Source organism: Melanotaenia boesemani, chromosome 4 (assembly GCF_017639745.1).
Source record: "Melanotaenia boesemani isolate fMelBoe1 chromosome 4, fMelBoe1.pri, whole genome shotgun sequence".
NCBI lineage: Eukaryota > Metazoa > Chordata > Actinopteri > Atheriniformes > Melanotaeniidae > Melanotaenia > Melanotaenia boesemani.
Genome location: NC_055685.1, coordinates 10522721 through 10542571, shown reverse-complemented (window position 1 = coordinate 10542571; position 19851 = coordinate 10522721). Strand labels below are relative to the sequence as shown.

Sequence of the window (19851 nt, the reverse complement as noted above, 5' to 3'; positions counted from 1 at the left end):
AAATAGGGTTATATAAACAACATGCGCTGTCACACTTTATCAAAACTACTGGAAAAGGTGTGTGGTCAGATCGGTTTAATCTGACATAATTAATTTTATTCTAGATTGAATGAAAGTCATTATTTTTAATTTGGGTCCTTCTTTCAATTTTTAATTGCATCATTAATAATCCTAGATAATTGCATCCTTAAACATTTACAGAAAGCAGCAGTTAGATTGCACAGGTGGGGGAAACTGCAGTTGTAGCTGGAAATGTTCCATGTGCCTCCCCATCATCGTATCTCCAGTGAACATTTTACTGGCTGTAGCTGTTACCAGTAAAATAGGGGTGGGGGAATTTTAAATGAATAGAATTGAAATTAAATTCTGTCCACAGAGCAGAGACACCTGATGAGAAGGAAGTGGACACAAAGCTCTTTAATCAACTTTTATCAGTGCAGAACTGTTTCATTAAATGCTGAGCCAATTAGATCTTGAAATGGGAACAATTTCCTGTTTAACTGATGTTTTTAAATGATTAATGAGACTGATAATGCAGCAAAAAGGTAGTTGTGTTTATTGGACTTGTCAAAATTCTGCAAAATCAAATCAGAAGCTAATTTAATGAATGATGTGTTTAAAGGAATTTAGAAATTCTCTGTTTTTACCGTCAAAGTTACTAAAACTTCAGGACCTGGTTCATTATCATACAGCACAGGTCATGTATAAAGTTAGTAAGCTTTTACTACCATTCAGCATCCAGACTCTTTTCAGCCAGAGAGATGGGGTCATAATTTACAGGGGAATGTAATATATAAAATGGTGAGAGCCACAAGAGAGAGTTTTTGTGCATCTGTATGCGGGGTTAAACTATGGAATGGGCTGGGGGAAAAACACAGATGATGTCCAAATATACACTTATTAAACACTTATATTATTATCATCATATAAGAACATGGTCATCCAACAGCATAAAAATGAGGGGCAGTGATTTTCAGTAGTCATATAATTATTATTATACTGTTATTACTGTTATTGTTATTGTATATTTATATGTATATATATATATATATATATATATATATACATATATATATATTTATAGCGTTGTTCCTATTACTGTTGATGACACTATTATTCAACCTATTATTAATATTGATCCATTGATATTTTGATATTATTATTAAAGTATATTATGAAATACGCTGCACGGTGGTGTGGTGGTTAGCACCGCAGCCTCACAGCAAGAAGGTCGCCGGTTCGAATCTCGGCTGGGGGGAGGTTCGAACCTTGAGGGTGGTGGCCTTTCTGTGTGGAGTTTGCATGTTCTCCCCGTGTATGCGTGGGTTCTCTCCGGGTTCTCCGGCTTCCTCCCACCGTCCAAAGACATGCATGTTAGGTTAATTGGACACTCTAAAATTCTCCATAGGAGTGAGTGTGTGTGTGAATGGTTGTTTGTCTCTATCTGTGTTGGCCCTGCGACAGACTGGTGACCTGTCCAGGGTGTACCCTGCCTCTCACCTGTTAAAATGCTGGGATAGGCTCCAGCTCACCCGCGACCCGAAATGGAATAAGCGGTCAAGATAATGGATGGATGGATTATGAAATACATATGAAGCAGTTAATGGTGTGTGGCCCACCCTTAAGGGGTGGGATTGAATAAATACTGGTTTCTTCCCACTCCCTTTGGACAAAAGACTTAACTTTAACTTTTCCTTCTTTTGTATATTCCTTTTGCTTTCCTGTTATTTTTTTTGTTTGTTTGTTTTCTGTTGTTTGTTTGTTTGTTTATTTTTGTTGGTTTTTTGGTCTTTTGTTCAAATAAAACTTTCAATCAATCAATCAATAATATTTTTATAAACAATAAATTGCGAGTAACAACTGTATGAGTGTGTGTATTCATTGGGCTTGAGTCTGGAGTTTTGTGAAGCAAGAACAACATATGTGAGGTATAAATGATACCTCATGGGTCTCCTTCTTCTGTGTTTTAACAACGTCTAATTAAGCCTTTGTGAAAATCCAATTAACAGGTTCTGGTATTGCAGTTGTTTGAACACAGAACCTCTTTTTTCAGTCTGTTTACTGTTGGTTTGCACATTTGTTTATTCTCATATGGATCTCTATTAAGTGTTGCAACGATTTGCTCTAACTGAATGTGAAGCTGTGTTGAAGTTCAATGAAAAAATGAGCACAAGAAAATTAGTTTTATGATGACCCATGCTGCATTCTGGTGCATGCATCAATTTTACATCCACTGAAACATTGGCAAAAAAATAAAAAATAAAATAAAATAAACCTGGCAAATGTACTGTCACTAAAATTGTGTGCAGACTAACTGGCAGAAGTTTTTCTGGACATCTTCTGCCTGTCCCAGCAGCTTTTGACGGTTCACATCTGCCTGAAGTCCTCCATCATTGTGCCTGTGCCCCCCAAAAAAAACAACCATTACCTGCCTCAGTGATTACCGCCCCGTCGCTCTCACCCCAGTCATCATGAAGTGTTTCAAGCGGATCCCCCTAAAGCGCATTAAGGACTTGCCAGTCTGGACAGCCTGCAATTTAACTACAGGAAGAACCGTTCTACGGAGGATGCTGTCTCAATAGCATTTCACACGCTCCTGACTCACCTGCAGCATCCCAACACCTGTTAGGATGCTGTTTGTGGACTTCAGTTCAGCCAATAACACCGTTCTCCCGGAGATGCTGTGAAGCTTCACAGCCTGGGTCTGTCAGCATCACTCTGCACCTGGATCAGTGACTTCTGCACCAACAGGCCCCAGGTGGGGAGGATAGGGAAGTTAACATCTTCACCGCTGATCCTCAACACTGGAAGGATTGTGTGCTCAGCCTTTGCCCTCTTCACCCTCTTCAAACAGGACTGCTCTGCCATCCACCCCACCAACAGGTTGTGAAATTTGGGGACGATACCATTGTAGTGGGTCTCATATCCAACCAAAATAAGACCCACTACAGAGAAGAGGTTTAGAGTCTCACAAAATGATGTTCCAAGAACAGTCTGGTTCTTAACATCAACAAGACGAGGGAGGTCACAGTAGATTAGAGGAGGTCCAGAAAGGCTGAGTATGCTCCTCTCTGCATACAAGGAGAGGCAGTGGAGCGTGCGGACAGCATTAAGTTTTTGGGCATCAACATTTTCTCTGACCTCTCCTGGACTGTGAACACTTCACATCTGGTGAAGAAGAACCAACAATGGCTCTTCTTTCTCAGGAAGATGAAGCAGATGGGACTCTCTTCTCAGCTGCCCATGAACTTTTACAGAACCACCATTGAGAGCTTCCTGTGTCTCAGTGTGATGGTGCACAGCACAGGACAAGAGGAACTCATCCCAGGCTGTGAGGACAGCTTAGGGATTGTGTGCTGCCATCTACCAGATCTGGACTCCATCTACACCACTCAAGTCCAGAAGAGGGTCAGACTCATTGCAGCCGATCCCACCCACCTGGACAATGCACTGTTTGTACTGCTTCCATCAGGAAAGCGGTACAGGAACATTAAAACCACCACAAAAAGATTCAGAGACAGCTTCTTCCCCAGAGCTGTAAAGCAATTGCCCCCCTATTGTTCAACACTTACACCTCCCCCCTCTTTCAGTACTCGCACATATGCACCCAACCCTCCACAGCCACACACATTGAAGCTTCATACCCTCACAGAAACACACACACTCACACACACACTCACACAGACCTCCGTCCTTGCACTAGGATGCACTTTATCCACCCCGTAAACATGACTGACTGCTGCGAATGCTTCTTCATTTTCTGTAAATATAGAGGTGTTCTTATATATTTCATATATTTTATATCTTTATTTTTTACTTATTTATCTGTACCTGTTATATTTTTATTTTCTTATTTATGTGTGCTCAAGCTGAAAGACTCAAAATTTTGTTGTGCTTGCATAATGACAATAAAGATCTTGAAACTTTCTGCAGCTGGTACTCCACCCTAATCCTAGCCAGTCTTTATTCTTTAAGCCTATTAATGAGCTTTCCTCACCTTTCTAGAAAAAAAAAAGTATTTTTAAAAATGTTTACAGGAAAGATAACTCTGTCCTTTCTCTATCCATCACTTTTCTATACTGCTTATTCAAATTCAGGGTCACAGGGGGAGCTAGGCCATATGTTATTAGGCAAGAGGCAGGGTATAATGACATTCAAATAACCACAACATCTAGCAAACTGGATTTTAAGACACTAATTTAAATTCATCCACACACAGATTCTTTTACTGTTAAATATAAAAGTGTGATGAAGCATTGGGAGAAATGTTGGGGGGGGGGGCAGACCTCTGCTGAACATTAATCCTTTTGAGGAGAGACAGTCAGCTACCAGCAGATGAAAGAAAGCAAAGGGAGATTATACTTTACTGTCAGGGAAGAAGGAGATAAAGACATGCTGGCTTCTTCTAGAGTTCATTTAGACCTCGCTCCAAAAGTCTGCTCACACTCATGTTTGTGTGTGTGTGTATGTGTGTATTCTGTCAAAACTGATGGGCATAACTAACACACTTCCCTCATTACCAGAGTTTGAACTGATCATCTCACCCATCCTCTGCCTTGTTGATGTAGTTATGTTCTAATTAATATTTTTTATTATGTTTTTATATTTGTTTTCATTTGTCATTATTTTAAAATAAACTTTATCAATCAATCAATAATAAAAGCTGAGCCTTATCAGGGGTAAAATACATTTAATCTCCACTGTCTGTAATTATTATATAATCTCTGTAAAAATTCAAAAAGAGTAAAAATGACAGAACCAACCACATCCAGATACGCTGCACTGAGACAATGCTGGTGTACCATGCAAGAATCACAGTAAATATGTTATGTGTATCACATGGAAAGAGTGATACGGTAGATGAACCTGTTACCATGGCAGCAGCTTTATTATCTGTAACAAACACACAATCATGTTCAAAGTGATGTTTTGCTATCAATATAATTTCTGAAATTTCCTCTAGTTGTGAGTAATGAATCATCTGTTAAGGCCATAAGATGATGGAAAAACTTTCACATGCTAAAAGTAATCTAGTGATGTAAAACTACAAAGCAGTTTTCAATACAATATTCACATTCATTTAACCAGATCATGTTTAGAGTTTGCTTTAAAATAGACTTAAATGATAAAAAAATAATAATAATTAAATACAGAATTCCTTTACATCAGAGTTGGTACAATATTATATTGCTACTTTACTCCAACCTGGTACTATAACCTTGCTAGTATCAGGTTGGACCAACTTTTGCCTTCAGAACTGCTTTAATTCTTGGTGTCATAGATTCAACAACGTATTGAAAACATTCCTCAGAGATTTTGCTCCATATTGATATGATAGCATCACACAGTTGCTGCAGATTTGTCGGCTACACATCCATGATCAGAATCTCCGGTTCCACCACATCCCAAAAGTGCTCTATTGCTGTGATTCCCAACCTATTTTCCTCAAGGACCTCCTTAATGTAATTACCAAAAAGCCATGGACCCCACCCCTCCCTGTGAACCAAAGCTAGAAAAATCAAGCTTACCAGAATAGTCAAAGTATTCCACTAACATAGCTCAACCAGTTCGCTGACTTCACTAAACCACACAGTACATGGATAAACTGACTGGATGTCCAAGGTGTGGCCTACTATATGGCCTTTAATTCTTTATTTCTGAGTATGGATATAGGATGCCACTCATACATTCACTTTGGGAACTGGTTTCAAAGGTTTTCAGGCTCCCAAAATGCTGGTTCCAAGTGAATGAAACATCCCAACGATAAAAAACTAAACTTATCTCTGTGTGGACATGGCCTTAACTTTAACAATCACGCAGGTTCTGTATGCTCAGAAACTCACAGAATCCCTGTGCATTTTGGGGACTCCCTTAGGGGGGTCAGGGACCATGGGTTGGGAACCACTAGTCTAATGGATTTAACTCTAGTGACTATGGAGGCCACTGGAGTACAGTGAACTCATTGTCATGTTCAAGAAACCAGGTGGAGATGATCTGAACTATGTGACATGGTGCATTATCCAGCTGGAAGTAGCCATCAGAAGATGCTACACTGTGGTCAAAAAGGGATAGACATGGTCAGCAACAATACTCAGGTAGGCTGTGGTGGTTAAACCATGCAACGTACTAAGGGGCCCTAAGTGTGCCAATATCTCCCAAACCATTACACCACCAGCAGCCTGAGCTTTGCCTTTTGGCTCAGCTACTTCTTCACCACAACAGACCGATGTAGAGTCAGCATCACTGCAGACGCCGCACCGATCTGCCTGTCGATCTCCGGCTCCATCCTTCCCTCACTCATGAATAAGACCCCGAGATCCGTGAACTCCTCCACTTGGGGCAAGACCCTATTGCAGACCCGGAGAGAGCACTCCACCCTTTTCCGGCTGAGGACCGTGGTCTCGGACCTGGAGGTGCTGATTCTCATCCCAGCCGCTTCACACTCGGCTGCGAATAGCTCTAGTGAGAGCTGAAGATCACGGCCAGATAAAGCCAACAGAACCACATCATCTGCAAAGAGCTGGGTCTCTAAATAAAATCAAATGGATCCAACAGCTTCTTGTCAACTTCTTCACAATAACCCATTAATTTCAGTCAGGTGTGTTAGATCAGGGAAAGAATGAAAACCTGCAGAATACCGGCCCTCGAGGACCGGAGTTTGACACCTGTGCACTACAACAATTAAACACATTTCAAACAAAGAAAAAAAAAGAGGCTCAAGATGTCAGAAAAAATATTTTAAGTACATTTTTTTTCTAGGAACATTCCTGTCATGAACCGGGTGTATTTGGTAAAATTATTACAGAACAGTAATTTAGCAGATGCTTTTATCTAAAACGACTTACAGTGGTCCAGCAGGAGTGTTAGGGGTCTTGCCTAAAGGCCCAACTGGAAGGTGTTAATGTTCATCCCTTGGGGGAATCAAATCTGGTCTCCCACAATGGAGACAGATGCTCTGCCAACTGAGCTATCCAGAAATTCCAAAATCCAAAATTGGCCTGGGATTACCTAATAGGAGCTGCATCACTGTCCACATTAACTTTATCTGGAAGTACAAAGGTAATCTTAAAATCAGGTCAGAATTCTCAACTCATGTTTTACCAGAATATTATGAAAGAAGCAAAGTCTTTCATTCTGTAGAGCAGACCTCAAAAGTTATGACTTCACTGACTAAAGATGAAAAAGGCTTTTGAAAGATAAGTTATTAGTTTTATCATTAATGGTATATTTACTGATGACTTCTTGATGTACTGACTCCTGAGCCCCGTCCCCGTCCTTTTCCTCATTGTGCTGTGGGTGCTTTTGGACTGGTCTTCACACAGAACTGATGTTAAAGGTTTCTTGTGTATAATCATTTATTTAAGGGCATCGACCAGCAGTTTCCTGATGACTGAGGACAGACTGAAGATGTTTAAACATTTGACAACCTGTCAACGCATGTCTTAACTAGATCAAGGAAATGAAGTGAGAGAGCAGTTAAGGCATGAACATGTAACATGATAAAGAGCTGAATATTGAACAGAGCTTTGTTTGATTATCCTTTATTGTTTTTTTATGCTCTCATTTGGGCAAAGCTGATTAAAAAATGATGCTTACAAATCAGAATCTTACTCAAAGTAAAGTATAAACTGGGTTAATACTTAATATTGATTTTAACATACAAAATATTCCACAGTCTGTGCTGGCTGTAAACGATTCAGCAGAAAACCAAACATTTTTAGTTTAGAAACTCCACAAATATTCTGGAGGTAAAGAAAAATACACTGTCCCCACCTTTCAAATTAAAATAACATTATCCATTAAAAATACTTTATATTTAGGAGTCAATCAGAAGTAACTTACAGTAAATTTTAATGGTAAGACAGCTGGATGACTGACTTATGCATCAAAAAAAGGTATAAACTATACACATTAACACAAGTACTCTTGTTACTTTACTTTTTTTGAGGTGATGTCTGTGTAGTAGTAGAAGCTTATGTGTGTTTGCTATAATTTCGAAGCATCAGCATCTTTGTTGAGCACTTTGTTCTGCAGGAAGTCTGACACAAGTGGAGCAACGACTTCAGGATTGTTCAAGTGGACGTGATGATTGCCCGGAACAGTCACCACCAAATGCTGAAAGACAAAAACAAAGATGGTGTGATGTTTAAAGGTACTATTGATGCCTAAAACATGCACAACCGTGATATAAAAGCCTAAACAAAATCTATCGTAAGTAGTAAAAGACTGCATGATATGAGGAATGCTCCAAAGACTTTGTTTTTAACGACTAAACAATTCAATCTTCAGTATCTGATGTTTGTGAGCTAACAGTACAGGTACGACCCAAGATGGATGCCGAATTAGCCTTTGATAGGGGGTGCATCACTGACAAAATCTGCAAAAGCTTTGTGATACGTCTTTAACACAACAGAAGAGTTTAGTCGTTGCTTAGTTTTTCATTGATATAGATATGTTTTATATTGTTATGTATTCAGAAATTTTGACTCCTACAGTAACGTGATGAATAGTTTGTGCTTCTGTAACAATACTGCAGTGTTTAAGGCATCTGGTGTGGTTTACAAAACCACCGCTGCTTCTAACAGATTCAGATACCAGTTTAAAGTCTGACCACAAGCCTTCTCTCTGAAGAGAAAGCATTCATTTTAATTGAACTTGGTGACCTCACTTAATGAAAAAAGAGCCTGTTAAGACATAAAAACTTTAAGCTGACCAAACCTCACTAACCCAAGTAATATCACTTTGCGGATCCCTCAGATGTAGCTCTGTTTCAGTCTCCATTACCTCCTGTAGTAAATGCTGAGCTCTTCAGCTGCTAATTGCTCCAGTGTTGACCAGCTGGTCTCTGCTGTAAAACACTAAGCACCTGCAAGAAGGGCTATAACTGGCTCTGAAAGCTACTCTGAAAGAAAAGGGCAGCTGCAGATCCAGCTGATAATTCTCTGTAGGCTCATGCAGTTTGAGGTGCATCTTTTATGCTTTAACAGTTTCTACAGTGATGAAATGTTAATTCAAGTTTTCAGCATTTTGATATGCCAAGTCTCTTTTTGTTTAGTTGCAGTCAAAGTTTTAATTTTTCTATCAGAAGCTTACTTAGAAAAGCGGCATCTCCTTGTGGTGACACAGCCCCTCTGTTCCCCCTCATCTGCTGCACTTAACCAAGATCCAGTATATAGGTCAGCATTGAGGTTTACAGATATTAACATTTCTGCTGCCTCAGAGACGTTGCGCTCAGACTAACACAGAAACTGTGAGGCTGTCTGTCTGTCAGGGACAATTACACACAGGCTTTAGGACTAAAAATAGACATGAAGATGCTAGCATACTTACTTTGCATAAACAAACAGGGGCAAGTGCACTCACATTTCTTTCCCTGTAGGCCTGAAGAATGTCTTCTGTAAGTTTCTTCTGATCTTGCTTAGCAAACATTTTCTCAAAACCATCTTCTGCTCTGTAAAAACAAAGATTGCATGTATATTTACATTCATGAGAAAAATGTCTCCTCTCTTTCAGTTCTCTGGTTTTAACAGGTCCTTATCAGGCTTTAAAAATAGGTAAACGCAACCTCAGATGAACAAAACATAACATATAAAACTGTTGTCATTCAAATTAATACTAAACCATGTTCATGCATAGTGCTTTTATGTCCAGCTGCAGCATTTCAGACTAGTAGAGGTCTAGACTTTGACCCGCTGCTACAACTAAATGTTTTGTTTTTTTCCCCCAGTAACTCTGTTATAGATTTGCTGCTGTGTTCTGGATCATTATCTGCTGTATGACCTGGTTTCAGCTAAACTTTGGCCATCAGATAGATGACCTCACATTTGACAGAGGACTTCATGATCTTGCTCAACAACTACAAAGTGTCCAGGTGCTGTGGCTGCAAAACAAACCGAAATCTTCATCCTTCCACCACTGTGTTAAACAGCTGATATGATTCGGTTATTTGTATTCAATTATATTCAACATGGCACTCTGTGTTATAACCAAACAACTCCACCAGATCTATCCACAGGACTTTGTTCCAGAAGTCTTTTGGTTTGTTCAAAGGTAGATTTGCAAACCAAAGCTGTGCTGCCATATTTGTTTTAAAGCAGGGATCACCAGCTATGGACCTCTTGGGCACGTGTCCTGCATGTTCAACATGTTTCCTTGCTGAAGCTCACCTGATCCAAATAAAATAGTCCTCCAAAAGCTTGTCAAGTTCTGCACTACCCTTAAAATTACCCGTTAATTTAAGTCAGGTGGGTTGCAGCACAGAAGTGTCTAAAACCTTCAGGACACTAGCCCAAGAGGTCCGAAGTTGGCAATTCCTGTTTTAGAGAGAGGAGACTTTCTCCTGGCAAACCAAACAAACAACCCATATTTGTTCAGACTTTTTCCCGATGTCACCAACGTTGGCATTTAGCATGCTAACTGAGGCCATGGTGAACTTCTGATGCAGTTCTTGTTTTGTTTTTGCAGTTTCTCTGAGCATTGCACAGTCTGGCCTTGGAGTAAACAAGTTGGATTGATAACTGTCTTGAAAGTTTTTCACTTGTAAATAATTGCTCTCAAAAGGATGAACTCCAAATAGTTTGAAAATTGCCTGCCATCAACCCTTTCCAGACTGATGGCGAAGAATAGTTGCTTCTCTAAGACCCTTACTACTGTCTTTTCCTTATGGCCTCGTCTAAACTCACACTGAATACTTCAGAACACCAAACAACCTAAAATCCTGCTTTTATAGAAGTGATCACACCGGCCAAGTATCAAAACATGAAAGGTATTTAGTCAGCAACACCTAACTGATACTGAACCTCTTAATTATTATAGAACCATTAAGGATGGAAATAGTTTTTCCACATGCTGTTTCTGCATTTTGGCTTCAATTTTGTTAAAAATAAAAAAAAATAAAAAAAGACAGCAAGTAATATGTTATGTTGTTTACCTGAGGTTATATTTGACTAAAGAACCAAATATTTTATTCCACCATATCCTTATATGTAAAACCTTAAGAGCTCAGACAGTGTACTTTCTATACCACATGGCTGAAATGTGATGCATTCATGAATTATATCTATAAGAAACGAAAACGGGCAGAAGAACATCTTACAGAACAACTAAAACAGAGGCTTGTATCTTCGACTGCAACTCCAGGCTCTGCTCCATAGTGATGCGTACTACATTTCTCTGAAAACACAATAAAAGGTTATTAGCTGCAAAGAACAGCTCAGGAAATAAGGGGGGAAAAGTACAGTTCAACATTAACCTACCAAATTAATCCGAAAGTCTCGGGAGAACTCCACCCCTGCAAGGGAAAAGTTCATTACAGCTTCAGAATGCAAAACAGAGCAGATCAAAGAGTAAAAATATAAGACGTACCTCCTTCGACCTGAACCAAACCTCGCTCTAGGAGAATTTTTGCAGAGTGCTCAGACAGACTTGAGTTTCCAGCCAGCAGCCTGAGGGTTGAACCAACACATTTCTGCATGAGTGGATGTGCAGTTGTCTTTTAGACAGCTGAGATGTGAATGTGTCTTACCTCTCAACAGCCTTCTCATAAGTGTAAACTCTTCTCTTCTTGTTTTCATCCCTTTTTTCAAACTGAATCATCTCATCCAAGCCCTGTCTGAACACCTTGGACATTTCTTTCTACAAAAAGAGACTCAAGATTATGAGAAGAGCGAGTAAACAGCAGGAAAAGAAAACAGTGTGAAGCAACACATTGCAGCAACATAATGGGAATCGTTTAAAATTGGCCCAAAGGACAAAAACAGCAACAGACTCACTTTCACTGATGACTGAAAGCATTTCTTAAATATGATGCCTTTCAAAATGTCAAACATCCTACATATTTTTTCATTCCTGTGCAGTACAGAACTCATCAGACTTTGTAATGAAGTCATGAAGCCTTTCAGTGTACATCAAACTAATATTAGCTGGAGGTCACCAGAGGGGCTGCTTGAGCACTCAGTGGAAAAAGCAATAATTTAAAAAGTGTATGGAAACTGAACAGCTACTCTCACGTTGTAGCTAAAGTGTTGCATTTCAAGCTTAAAAGATAAGAAAGAGGCTATCACATCAGACTTAATTAACAACTAATTTACCAATTTACCATTCTCTACTCCTGAGACCATCTTTCTAATGACTCGTCCTTGCCCTTTATTTGTTCGGAAGTAGAAACCATCGCAGACAGATAAATACTTTATTAATCCCAGGGGAAATTAAATCACCTCTGCTGGTTACTGCTAAAATATTAATGTTAAAAGGTAACATAAGGACCTTGTTGCAGTTCTGCTGACAAGTGCAAAAAAAAAATACATTTAGGATAACTTATGCAAAAGTTTGTGATTTTCAGCATAAATATTTTCTGACTTATTACAGAAAAAACAGCACATATTTCTCTACTGGCAAAAAATACTGTAAGTAAATAAAAAGGGCAAGTATCAGAAATATGTTGAATGGTGCAAAGATGTTTTCTGCAGAGCTGCAGAGTTTCTCTATAGACCTGTGAACAAGTTTTGAACCATTTCTTTATATTTTGTTTCATAAGAGTCAGTGTTTCATAATCTTTTAAATTATTCCTGAGTAACACTTCCCCAGATCTTCTGAAGGTCTCATGAGGTTTTTCTTTGGGCAGTGATGGATTTTTCTGTCATTTTTAGTCCGGTCCTTGTATATGACCATTCACTGAGCATGCCTTTATTTTAAAAAAAATCTATATAAATCAGTCAAGCAAATAAAAAAGGCAGCTATCTCAAGGGATGAACCTGGGTTGTATCTACACCTAGCAACAACTAATCAGAGAACCATTTTTAACCTCTTCATCGTGAGAGCCCTCCTGTACAGGGGGCAGCATGTGATGCATGCAGTACAGAAGATCTTTGCACACACTAGCAAGCAGCAATCTTAACATGTACAATATCAAAATAACTGGGAGAAATTCAGTTAAAAGACTCACTGATTACAAAGACGTTTGTCTCATCACTGTATGAAAAACTCAAGCCAGCAGCTAAAGAGTAGCAAACAAAAACAGAATAAAGAAGTATTCACTCTTCCAATGATAAGTCATCTTAGGGGTTCACGTTCTGGATCCGCATGATGTTTCTGAAGTGAATTTGGAGGCCATCCCTCAATTCTCACGACTCTGATGATAGACAGAGGTGTCATTAACATCAGCAATGGGTTCCTGAGATACTACTTATCTGTGTAACAACTTTATTAAAACATTTGTAAATCTGCTCAGGTTCACGTTTTCAGCTTCTATTTTTGCACATTTACTCATCGGACATTACTTTAATAATTCCTACATGAATTGGGCTGCTATCCTCTGGTTATACAGAAAGTAATGTGGCTTTCTTTTAGGAGGAGATACATTTTCTACTGTGTTCCAGGTGAATTTATTCTGACACAGTAACATGTATCTTGATTCTGACACTTCTGTGGTAATCTCACATGTCTCAGACTTCTTTTGGAACCACGATTTTACACACTGTCCTTGCAGTTGTGAAGATATACTTCATTTTTGGGGGGAATGTCACATCAAACAGGAGGCAGAAAAAATAAGCCTCTCGATGAAGAGGTTAATTGCATCCTTGGGCGCTTTGTTACAAGCTGCCTGTCAGGAGTTTGCCAAAACTACTTTTTTGGAAAATGCCAAAAAGAAACAAAAACAAAACATTTTGACAGATATATAATAGTATTTTGGCACCGACACATTGATTCCAAAAGGGTAAGTATCTGAAAACATGGAATATCTCAGCAAGGCGTCCTTAAAAAAGGACGCAGCACAAGCCTCTATGAAAGAGTGAATGTACAGACGCCATTCTTATGGAAGGGAAACGGAGAAAAGGGTTGACGAAATGACAGTGGACTGAAAAACTGGTCTAATGACGTGATGAATCCTTTCCAGAACCCAACGTTCTAAAGCAGTGTGGGATCATCCATCTTGACAAAAGAACGGAAGAAAAGGCAGCAACAACATTCAAAGAAGAGCTTAAAAAAGTCCTTCAAGACATCTGAAGAACGATTCCTGGAGACTAAAGAAATGACTTAACTTGACGAAGTGTTTTGCGGATTAAAATTAATATTATTAGACACCTTAACACCTTTTCACTGTCCTTGCATTTGTGTTTAAACATTTTAATTAAACCTTTTCAAGGAAATTTATAAACAAAATTAGGGTGGCCCAATACTTTTATACAATCAGTGTGGCTGATTCAGATAAAGCTTTTATGCAGATTAGCTTTTAACAAAAATCAAACCAAGGAAGATGGCTGCAAACACAGATTAAACCTGTTATAAACATCCCTTTTTACTCTGGCTTTCAGGTGTTTGATGAGTTTCAGGAGCACTTCCATCTGAAGTGTAATATTGTCTAATCCCTTCACCTCTGTATTTAATGTGACAGAGGATCAGTTGGTCTTACAAACAGAGGAAGAGACCCGGAGGCGTCTAGACTGCTTTTTCTAAAAATAAACATTTTCTAGTATCATTGTCTCCTTGTTGGGATCTGGACTGCTGTGTGGAGGTTTCCCTACATCACAGGCTAATTCTAATTTGCAGCTATAACTTTTTATTCTAACTTATTTTTTCTTTTCTAATGTAAGGGTTAAATTAAAATGAGGGTTATGGGCTTCAGTGTTCAGCAGGTGAGTCAGAGTGAGTGGGAGAGGGTAAAACGTTGCACAGTGTGGAGAAATAAGTACCACATCTGTAGGTAAAAATCCATAGGAGTCCAGCAGTACGACGGCTTCCACCATATCAGGATACAGAGCGCTGAACTGTGGAAAACACCGTATGGATGATGACACCTCACAATGCCGTCGTCTCCACTACATGTTGGCTGTAATATAATCAGTAACTTACCATTCCGGCTAAGTTACCACCTGAAATGAAAATGAGAACATAAATAAAACATGCCAAAGACATTTTAAAGCTCTAATTCTTTTCTATAGCTGCACTCACCCATGCTGTGGCCTATGATGGAGAATTTGCTCCACTGCAGTGCTGTGGGAGTAATTTCACACATCATCAACCAGGTTCAGTATCTCATCACTAAAAACACATGGGCCATTTTTGCTTTAAAGGAACCATTACGGCTTCCAGATGCTCTGCCATCTTTATCAAATAACCAGTTTTAATGTGTCATACGTTACTTCTCCATCTTTCACACAAGATTAATTTCTAATCTAAAACTAAATCTAATCATCATATGGGGTGTAAAGGGAACCATTTGGGATGATGCTGTGGCTGTTAAGACACTGGCTGTAACATCACAATGAATGATGTGTGCAACACCAGTTACATGACATTCAGACATCAAATAGATTTTACAAAAACTGAAAACACGAAAATGAGAGGCTTTATTTATTAGTGGCTGATGTTACAACATAGCTAAGCTGTTTTAGGCAGGAACACAGAGCTACACTCTAACATAAAGCCTCTATTGCCATCTACAGGCCAAAAAAGAAAGAGCTCAAAAGCCCCTGGTGGCAGAAACCCAAGCTTCCTGTCTTACAAGCGATGCAAAAGCTTTTATATAACCATACCACTAATGATGGGTGAATATATAACATCTCAAACAACTAAGGTAATGAATTTGGTCATAATTAAAGGGAAATTCAACTGTTTTTCATTATTTCTGAACCAGAGGTGTGAAGCTAACACAACTAAAGTACCTCAGTATCAAACCCCAATTTTCTGCAACTCTTTAGACCTGAGATGCATTGTAACCATGGAAACTACAAATACCTAAATGTTCTATCAATTTTTAGAGGTTAACGGCTCTTTCTTAGCTTGCATTAACATGAACACTGAGGAAAAACTCACCATTGATTGGGGAAATCCATGTGAGCATGCAATATATTTTTCAAGATGTTAAAGTTTAAAAAAATCATATATTATTAATAAACAAGTCACCACCAAAATAATAAGGTCACACACTTTAATTTTTCGTTAAACCACCTTTAGCTTTGATCCTTCTGCAATGTCACAAGATTTATGTCCGTCCAGGGTTGCATTAATTTATCACCAAGATCTTGTATTGATGATTGGAGAGTCTGACCACTGCACAAAACCTTCTCCAGATTCTCCATAGGGTTCAGGTCAGGACTCTGTGGTGGCCAATCTATGTGTGAAAATGATGTCTCATGTTCCCTGAACCACTATTTCAGGGTTTGAGCCCAATGAATCCTGGCATTGTCGTCATGGAATATGGCCGTGCCATCAGGGAAGAAAAACTCTACAGGAATAACCTGCTCATTCAGTATATTCAGGTATCAGCTGACCTCTTTCTATGGACACATAATGTAGCTGAATCACTGATCACCATCATTCAGGATTTTTCTACCTTCTACCTCAAAGACAATAGTTCTCCAGTATCTTTCCAGCTTTTAATAATGCATTGGACAGTTCTTAACCCACTTTTAGACATTTCTGCATCTCCTTAGATGCTTTTTCTGTAATAATCACACATGCAGAAATTATCCAATAAGAGGCTCCTTCCTGTTTGCTTAGTTAAATCCAGGCAGTAACTTTTTCTTTTGTTATTTGGCCAGGCAGTGTATTTTCAACATGCAATATATTTTCACTGAAAGTAGACAACCAGTGACACTAAATGACCTACTATCACTGCAAAGTTTCAGCCTGTTGCCTCTAAACACACTGATGCTTAATTCAGTGGATAAACATTTCCTGGAACGTCTCATACTCACACACCCTCAACGACTCTGCGTACATCCAAAACGTATGAAGGGAAGGAGTACATAACTCCAGCAGGACGATGTGATGAGCAGCCGTGGCCAGCCAGGTCCATCGCCACATATCTGCATTCTGTAGGATGGACAAAGATAAACTGGGTGAACATTTCTCTGTGTGGTAAACCAAACAGTTGTTGACTAAAGTTGAAATCTTGGTTAATGTTAAAAGTCTAAAGTCTTAATATCATCACATTAGGTGTTAGCTACATATGCTGGAGATTCTTGGAATAGCTAATAGATGTGTTAAAGACAGAGACTGTACAGATCATATTTGCCCAAAAGATTCATATCTTGCTCTCCACTTTCCACACCGGAATACATTTGGAGAAAAAAAATTTCAACTTTCAGTTGCAACAATTCAACGACAGCTTTCACAGCATTAATGACTAAATAACTATTCAGCTTGTGGCAAAACTTGAAATTGTAAAAACAAAATGAGGAGCAAAAGTAGGTGTGAGTAAACTGTGTCATGGTTTACACATGTCCTCCAACAGCAGTTACCTTTTGGTAGAAGGGGAAGGAGGGTGTTGAATGTGCCACAGTTGTCAGCCCAGCCATGCAGGCACAGAACTGGATGGCCGTGATCAGGACCCCAGACTTTACCTCTGATCTCTCCCCATGGAACTGGCACAGATAAATCTGAAACTGAACACACAGAACACAGAAAAAATGAGAGACACGGTGAGCCAAATACCTGATTTACTAAAACTGGTCCATAAAAATTTTTATCCTCCTAAACTACATGGATTTGCAGATTTTTCCTGTTGTATTAAATATTTTACATCAAGCAATTTGGCAAGAATATTTAAGATTCCCATATCAATTCTATAGTTAATGACTATTCAAATCAGTTAATATGCCACTAATCAATTTTTTAATCTATTCATCAGCTTTGAGTTTCTGAACTTTATGTAAAAGTATATTTCTAAAATATATATGACTTAAAACTACAGAACTTGCAATATTACTATTTCTGTCTTATGTTTGCAGTTATTATCCAGCTCACTCGTCTTGCACCAATTTCCTCTTCAGTCAATAGTTTACTATTACATGTACAATCATTTCTTTTTATCTTATTTACTAATAGTTCTCTTAAGCTCTCCACTGCAAAAATGTCTGAGCTCATTATCACATCATATGTGGTTATTTTTTTAAAAAGGCCCTTTCAACCACTTTGCTCACCTACAGTTTGTCATCACCATATGAAACATTACACGTTGCATTCTTTATCATATTGCTCAAGGATGGGATAGGTTAAGCAACCAGTAAACAACAAGTTGTTAAAGCTGATGTGCTTGAAGCAGAAAAATGGACATCTTTGATTAGATTTTTTGAAAGGGGGGAGAATCACAATAACAAAGACGTTAGATGATTTCTGCCCACCAACAGAAATAGAGCTGAACCAGTAACTGGGTCATGAATACTCAAGGTAAAAGCTGACCCATGTGGTCTCTTTTTATAGAGGACAAGCAAAAATGTCCCAAAACCAAAATGCAGAGTACAACAGGGAGGTGTCAGCTTTTGTAAACAGAAATGCAAAGCTTCAGACTACTTGGTGCCCATGCAGACCTCTGTACACCACCAAAAGCATCCTAAATCAGCATGAGAATGACAGACCTGGACCTTGGAGCAAAACAAAAAGGTTCTGGTCTGGTGAAGAACTTCTTTTACATTGGAGGAACTTTGAGGACAAGGCAAGGGGGCAAAGGCAGAGTGATGTACAGTATTTACATATATGTTACTTTGAGAGTCTCCACATACATCCCTTAATAGCAATCCCTGAAGGCAGTATGATAATATACTCAGCCATACTGTTAAAAAATCCTTCATGGATGCATCCCTGAATGCATCATTTCCATGGAGACACCGCCTCACTACTGACAGCACTTTGAGGAGAAGAAAAATGTCTCAAAGCTGTTTTGGCAACAGAAGGAAAAATGATAAACTATTAGGGAAGACGCTTGTTTTCTTACTGTGGTTAATCATCATACATTGCTGCCGCCTCGTACTATGCCCCTCTTATAGAAATCCCAATCTGAATCCCTCGTATGTAAGACCACACAGACAGCTGTTGCTCTTTCCTGAAAATCACTTAATCTTAAATGTATTTTATGCTAGAGTATATTCTTTACCACTTCTACCCCAATGTCAGGCTGCAATCAGTTTTTATTCAGTGGCTACAACGAGTTCACATTATTGTTTTAATTAAAAGGCTTTTTTAATAACTAAAAAGACTAATAACTAATTCGCAATGTAACTTTCGTGTAAACTTGACTCGTATGAATTTTTCCCTTTTATAAGTCAGTTAAGAGAAAAACAGATTGACAGTAGTTACCGGCTTGTTTCACTGAACTGGACGCCATGTGTCTAACACCTTTTAACGCTTGTATCATCACGGAAAACGTCTCTACTGATTAAAAATAATAATCATTAAAAATATGAAAAATAAAACAACCACAATCTAATAAAACAAATCAAACTTGTGGAAAACTTCAAAGTGACCTAATTTTCCGGGCTTTGGAAGGTTTACTGTTGTCTTCCGGGTATTGAAGACCACGTGAGATCAGTTGAAGATGCTATTGGTTAAACTTGCATGTGGTGAATTAAATCTGACCCAATCAACGTTTGGAAGAGGAGGGGCTTACCTTTCACCCAGTGTAATGTCAGACTTTAACCAGCAGATGGCACTATTAGCACCCTGCATTTTCTGTGCAAGTGACCAAAACGACCTTGAATCTTGGGAATGAAAGTCTTAGCAGAGATCTGCAGAAAGCCTGGCATGAGCATATGATTCGTGTGCTTCAAAACGAAAAACATAAAGATGCAGTCCTCGGACAGAAGAATCCTGTTAATCAAAAACAAACTCATCATGAATCTAATTTTAATGTGGGTGTAAATTATTTTGGCTTAATGTGTTTGTGTGTGACCCACTGCACATGTCCTGTAAGTGCATATGCACATTCTTCTGTGTTAGCATGTTGGAAATATAAGAAGAAAGCTTTAAATTGCATCTGATGCACAGTTTCCCTAATAATGCCTTGAACATGTATTCAAAACATATTTCAGTTCTTCACCTGTTTAGTTTTTTTTAGTCCGCTATGTGCCTGTT

At 38.8% G+C, this 19851-nt stretch overlaps 1 protein-coding gene across 2 annotated transcripts; it reads right to left on the bottom strand.

The window, feature by feature from the left end:
- Nucleotides 1-7524: 7524 nt before the first annotated feature.
- serhl (serine hydrolase like) lies at nucleotides 7525-19279 on the bottom strand. 2 transcript variants are annotated; one of them, XM_041984332.1, is made up of 13 exons: nucleotides 19245-19279; nucleotides 19078-19149; nucleotides 17244-17387; nucleotides 16702-16815; nucleotides 14950-14991; nucleotides 14851-14870; nucleotides 14691-14765; nucleotides 11525-11634; nucleotides 11365-11444; nucleotides 11256-11290; nucleotides 11096-11172; nucleotides 9364-9451; nucleotides 7525-8115 (listed from the first exon to the last, which is right to left on the bottom strand). In XM_041984332.1, exons 2-13 carry the CDS (start codon nucleotides 19133-19135, stop codon nucleotides 7987-7989), a joined length of 972 nt encoding a protein of 323 aa, XP_041840266.1. In that variant the 5' UTR covers nucleotides 19136-19149; nucleotides 19245-19279; the 3' UTR covers nucleotides 7525-7986. The 2 variants fall into 2 exon arrangements, with proteins under 2 accessions (XP_041840266.1, XP_041840267.1); XM_041984333.1 differs by having other exon boundaries at nucleotides 19078-19152; nucleotides 19245-19261.
- Nucleotides 19280-19851: the final 572 nt, after the last annotated feature.

Bases quoted from the DNA above. Each gene is read 5' to 3' on its own strand.
- serhl (XM_041984332.1), bottom strand. From the start codon at position 19,135: ATGATACAAGCGTTAAAAGGTGTTAGACACATGGCGTCCAGTTCAGTG. The intron at 16,816-17,243 runs GTAACTGCTGTT...TCCATCCTACAG, and splicing joins CCTTCCCCTTCTACCAAAAG to AATGCAGATATGTGGCGATG. The intron at 11,291-11,364 runs GTACGTCTTATA...TTTCCCTTGCAG, and splicing joins TTTGGTTCAGGTCGAAGGAG to GGGTGGAGTTCTCCCGAGAC.